At 36.0% G+C, this 6170-nt stretch overlaps 1 protein-coding gene across 1 annotated transcript; it reads right to left on the bottom strand.

Annotated features, from left to right (window-relative positions):
- Positions 1 to 1218: 1218 nt before the first annotated feature.
- On the bottom strand, positions 1219 to 4608 carry LOC104428327 (putative receptor-like protein kinase At3g47110). The gene is made up of 2 exons (XM_039317445.1): positions 1926 to 4608; positions 1219 to 1787 (listed from the first exon to the last, which is right to left on the bottom strand). The coding sequence occupies exons 1-2, from the start codon at positions 4606 to 4608 to the stop codon at positions 1390 to 1392; spliced, it is 3081 nt and encodes a 1026-aa protein (XP_039173379.1). The 3' UTR covers positions 1219 to 1389.
- Between the last annotated feature and the right edge of the window lie 1562 nt (positions 4609 to 6170).

Here is a 6170-nt window from a genome sequence, read left to right as displayed (position 1 = left end):
TCAAATTTCAATTGCGTAAATGTAAATGACTCATTGTCAAATTAAGTGGATTTTGGGAAATAATATTTTAAATTTAGTGCATACTAAGTAAAATTTATTCAAGCAATAAAATTAGTTATCAATCACATTATTTGAATTTAATTTTGAGTTAAATGGCTAATTGATGATTTTATTCATGTAGTTAAAACCATTGTCAAATTAAGTGGATTTTGGGAAATAATATTTTAAATTTAGTGCATACTAAGTAAAATTTATTCAAGCAATAAAATTAGTCAACATTATTTGAATTTAATTTTGAGTTAAATGGACAATTAAAAGGTATATTAATTGATGATTTTATGTAGTAAAATTTATTCAAAAAATTAGTTATCAATCACATTATTTGAATTTAATTTGAGTTAAATGGATAATTGATGATTTTATTCGTAAACTTAAAATGATTAAGAGAGTTATCCATTTAACATGATATATTTATTTTTTTGAATTAATTTAAAATTAAATAGATTGGTTGCATAATTAAAGAGACTTTATCTTTATTTGCTCTCTTTCCAAATATAAAATCAATCACATAGGCCAAAAGAGGATAAACTTTAGGAAGGATACTCAAAATGTATTTCAAGATTTTCTTTTCTTTTCTTTTTTATTGACAAATACACTAAAGAATAATACACTTGCTTTTCATCCATTCTTGAGTTTAAATTCAAATACAATAAATGATAGATACTTGAGGATGATAATCATAAAACTAATGCTAATTGGAGGAATAAGGGCCATGTGGCACGATTATGCCATATGAAGTGCACATTGCAATAATAGAGGTAAAATTTGCCACTTGGCGATCACAGAAGCTCATATTCTCTCAGCACTGGCTTCATCTATAGATATAAGATGAATAAATATTGACACATGTAATCACATATTCCTTTTCATAAGCTTGTATGAAATTGAAACACCATTTAACTTTTAGAGGATAGCCATTTAGTAATTTTTTGTTTTTTCGTTTAAGCTACTTTAAAAGGTAAAACAAACTGGCCAAGTTTGCAAGAGAGCAAGACAAAAGTCCATATTACCCGATGTCTAGAAATACTTACATTAGGAACTATCCTTTGGTGATTTTATATTTATTACATTTTCTTGGTGCCACTCTCAATTAGGTTATAATTTCTTTCTTTTGGGCTAAAACAAAATAAAGTACAATAATTTTTCATACAGCTCAAAGATAGTGCTCTTTTGCTTAAGACAACATAAACTATTTTGAACTTCCTCCAATTGCTAAGTCATAGCTAGATTCAAATTGTTCGTGAATGACAAAACAACATATCCAATTCCAGACAAAGCAATGACCACAAAGACCACATGACTCGATATGAAGTTTAGATTTGACATCAACTAGGCAATGACAATGAAATTAAGAAGTTTCTTCTTGATTCCTTGGAGTTTAGTCAATGCATCGCCGATGTCCATTCGTTCCCTTGGAGACTCAGAAGAGCAAGCAACTCCTATTTTGATAATTGAAGCCAAACAGTCCTGACTATTGCTCCAGCTTTTGTTCTTGCCCTCTGGAGTGACTCTTTGTCTCTTATTCAATTCCTCAATTTCTTGAAGTAGAACGGGATCAATTGCCTTCTCCACTCGATCTGTCAAAGTTGCATTTGCAAAGTGATGAAGGTCCAACCCATTTTCAAATATGTCATCGGTTGGCCTCTTGCCCGTGAACATCTCCAAAATGAGGACCCCGAAACTATACACATCTCCTCGTGTGGATACTGCGCTTCCCATGCCGTACTCTACAACAATAAACAAAGCATAGTGATGCAAGGTGAATATTTGATGTTGAAATATCATGTCGATGATGTTTTGTGTGCCTTTTTTTCACGTGTTCTTATAAAGAGATAAACTTAAAAACCTAACTTGTGCGTCATTACCTGGAGCTATGTAGCCGAAAGATCCTTTGACTTTGACAGAGCTTGATTGATTGGCCAGTAACTTATGCATTGCTTCTGGAAGGAACCTGGCAAGCCCGAAATCGCCCAAATGTCCAGTCTTTTCATCATCAAGAAGGATATTGCTTGGCTTTAGATCACAATGAACTATTGGCATTTCACAGTGATGATGGAGATAATCTAGTGCACAAGCAACATCAATGGAAATGTTCACTCTCTCAAGTAGAGTCAACTTGCTTCTCTCCGTATATTGTGATGCAGTTGGGTGCAACCATTCATCCAAGCTTCCATTTGACATGAATTCGTAGACCAGTGCCTTGAAATCATTTCCATTAAAATCAAACCCAGAACATGCGGTGAGCACCTTCACAAGATTACGATGTCGGATTCTTCTCATGACCTCGCACTCGGCTATGAAGCTCTTGGAAACTCCATCACATGTACGGTCGAGAATCTTAATGGCCACAACTGACTGAGTTTGATCAAGAAGTCCTCTGTACACGGACCCAAAATTTCCCACGCCAAGCAGATTGGTGGAGGAGAATCCACCTGTTGCTTTTAGTAGACTATGATAAGAAACATGCAAAAACCCATCTTCAGAAGAGCTTGAAGCTGACGCGTTCTTATTGTGTCCAAATCGGAAGAAGTATAACAAAGACAATATGCAGGCTACTCCAACAAGAGCAGAGACTATAGATATAAGAGTTTTTGCAATTCCGCTTATTCTCGTCCGTTTTGACTCTTTGTAGTAGCATTTCGGTAGTTGAAAATCTGGGAGACCCCCGCAAAGCTTCTTGTTTCCAACGACCGAAGTTGAAATGGTACTTTTGAAAACTCCTTTTGTAGGCAATGCACCCTTGAAATCGTTGTAAGATAGGCTCAAATTCGTCAGATTTAGCGACTCTAGAAATTTTGGGATTTGGCCGGATAATTGGTTGTTGGAAACATTCAAAACCTGAAGGCCTCTCATGGAACTCATAGTCGATGGTAGGGGCCCTTCAAAGAAGTTATCCTGTACATATAGGCGTTCCATGCTTATACAACTGCCTATACTGCTTGGAATCTGTTGAGATAATCTATTCCCATCAAGATGTAGTTCGCCAAGATTTTGCAATTTTCCAACTTCTTCTGAAAGGGAGCCGGTAAGATTATTTCGAGACAAGTCGAGGGAAATCGACAAAGATGAGAGGCCCATAATCTCCGGGGGCATGTAACCGTTGAGGTTGTTGGTCGAAAGGTTCAGGAGAAGTAGATTTTGGCAATTTTTCAGAGACGATGGTATCGAGCCCCATAAATTATTGACGTCCAAGTACAATTCAATTAACATCCTTAAATTCACAAAAGATTCCGGTATTTGCCCTGAGAGTTCATTGTGGCCAAGATCCAAAAGCTTCAGTTTGTTCAGATTTCCGATCTCGGAAGGAATGTTTCCCGAGATCCAATTGTTCTGCATTTGCAATCTCTCCAAATTAATGAGATTTCCGATTCCAGAAGGTAAGGTTCCAGAAATATAGTTGTTTCCTAAGTCAAATGTGGAAAGGGTGGTCGAGAGGTTACTGATACAGTCGGGTATTAGTCCTCGAAAAGCATTTTCATCGATACTCAAATGTTCCAATTTTGTGGAATTGGTTAAAGAACAGAGGAAGTCCAAATCAGTAGATTGCTCACCTCCTAAGTTGTTGAGGTTAATATTAATCCAATGGAGTCCTCTTATCTTTGAAAAAGAAGGAACTTTCCCATTAAAATTGTTCTGGTTGAATTGGATTACCTCGAGGTTAGAGGCGTTGGATATTGACTCGGGAATGGGTCCAGTGAGGTGGTTGTACTCCATACCGATTCTCTCGATATTTGGAAGAGCGAAGCCTAAGTCGCTAGGTAAACCCCCCTCCAATTGGTTGTAAGCTACATCAAAGAGTGTCAGAGTAGATATATTGAAGATTGAGATAGGAATTGTATCAACAAATTTATTCATGAAAAGATAGAGAATCTTTAGATTTCTCAACTGGCCAAGAGTCTCTGGGATCGTACCACTAAAATTATTCTGCATTATTATGAACTTTTGAAGAGATGATAAGTTTCCAATAGATGGTGGGATGTTTCCCATCAAGCTGTTGAATTGAAGTATAAGTGCTCGGAGCTTGGACAATGAGCCCAGTTCTGTCGGCAAATTTCCTTTGAGCATGTTGAAGCCTAAGTCAAGAGTGAGCAAATTAGAGCAATAGGAGAGATTCCAAGGGATTTCACCGCTGAACAAGTTGTTATTAAGGAACAACTCCTGCAACCGAAGCAAGCGGCCAAAATGCGGGGGAATTTTGGCATGAAAACTGTTGTTCTCCAGATTAACTCTCCTCAGAAAGCTCAGATTACCAATATGGGGCGGCACAACCCCGGATAAGTTCTTGTAGCCAAGGTCTAGTATGGTGACTCTTCGGTGTTTGCGACCGCAAGTGACACCGTACCAATTGCAAAAGTGGCTAGAATCATTCCACGAGCTCAAAACCCCATTAGGATCGACTATTCGAGCCTTGAATTCTAATAAAGCCAATCGATCAATCTCGTCCTGGCCATCTTTTACTACAGCTAGGACACTCCCTAATAGAAGAAGGATTGTAGTTAGGCATGAGAATGACATGGGCAAAAGCTGATATCTATAGGCAAGGTCCATGAGGATTTGTAGCAAAACGCTCTTAGCTCGAGTCTTTTTGGTTCTCTCTTGACGTTGTTTCGAAACAATTCATGAATATATACTAGCAAGCAATATGTTTGACCATACTAAGACATGATGATATCATTAAATGCAAGAATAGTCATGACAGGCCGTGACATGCAAGTTAACAATTGGCGATAAGGTCGGTCAATGAAAGCCCAAAACACCATGGGGGCCTAATTTTTTTCCATTGTCAATGGTGTCTTGTACAATCTCTGAATTTCTGGACCGGCTAGTATGGATTTCTATACATATAAAATTTTGACTTTCCAGTATTCAAAAGCGGAACAGTATTAACTGTCCACGTAAGTAGGTCTCTTTTACAATTTAAAATTAACTTTAACTTCATTTGTCAATTATAATACATATCTTTTATTTTTTTTATATAAATGATACATTTTGGAATATTGTTTGTTAATATTTTAAATTGAAAATAGTGCTTATACATAGAAGAGAGCGAAATGTCTACTATGATGAAGAAGAATTTATTACAAATTGATAGTAACAAAGCCCACGCTATTTAACATTTTAATATAGTCATATTGTTATTTAAAAATTATTGGAATTATAAAAAAAAAAGAAGGTATGTATATAATCCCAAGGGTAAATATCTAGTCTAAAAGTAAACAAGTTGTAATTTGGCATATGACATGTAATTGAAAAAGCGTGATGGTTCAAGTCAAGCAAACCATCTTTCTTGTCCTCCTCCTCCTCCTTTTGACAACGCCTAATTGAGACAGTTCCCACGGAAAAAGTCGTGGGAACATCAACATTTTTTTTATCCATCCAATCTTTTGTTAATTAGTAGACACACATCACGTGTCCTAACTTGATTTTAGTTAATTAAGGAATCATAAGCAAAGACCCAATTCGATAAAGTCACAATACCGAATTTTAATTAATTATTGGACACACACCACGTGTCCTTACTTGATTTGATTGGTTACATGCCCGAACCTGATGGGTAAAGAGGTTCTAATTAAGTATTATACTTTTCAAAAGCAAAAGTACAGAAAAAGACCATAGAAAGAAGGTGGGAATTCGACGTTGTTCACATGTAAGAAAACGACTTTTGCTCATCGCATCAAAGTGCAGGACAAGCCAACTTTGCCTCCCACACTAACAAAATTCTCTCCACGTATAGGAACATTCCATTGTAATTGAATTTACTTCCTTTAATTAACTTCAAATTATCCTCTAATTAGTCATAAAGACCGCACACAAAAAATGAAAAAAAATAATTCTAGGGTTGTCAAATCTTTTTGGTGCGATGGAACTAAAAGGAATTTTTTTTTTTTTTTTTAAAGCAATCACCTAAGACCAATTATAACTAGACAAACCAAAAATGAACATTAAATATCTTGGGAATGAGAGAAATAATTAACATATTTGGTGATTAGGTCACAGTGTTCTCAATTACATCCTTCGCACTTTGATAATTTAGACAGTTGCACTATTTCATCATGATCCCTAGGTTTCCTATTTTGGCTCCCGTTTTCACTTTTACAAAATTATGAAAT

Source organism: Eucalyptus grandis, chromosome 7 (assembly GCF_016545825.1).
Source record: "Eucalyptus grandis isolate ANBG69807.140 chromosome 7, ASM1654582v1, whole genome shotgun sequence".
In the NCBI taxonomy this organism is placed as follows: domain Eukaryota; kingdom Viridiplantae; phylum Streptophyta; class Magnoliopsida; order Myrtales; family Myrtaceae; genus Eucalyptus; species Eucalyptus grandis.
Note: the sequence above shows the minus strand (reverse complement) of the source record. Positions and strands in the feature narration are given on the sequence as shown.

Coding starts and splice junctions, on each gene's coding strand:
- LOC104428327 (XM_039317445.1), bottom strand. CDS start 4,608: ATGGACCTTGCCTATAGATATCAGCTTTTGCCCATGTCATTCTCATGC. Junction 1,788..1,925: donor TTTCGGCTACATAGCTCCAG/GTAATGACGCAC, acceptor TTATTGTTGTAG/AGTACGGCATGGGAAGCGCA.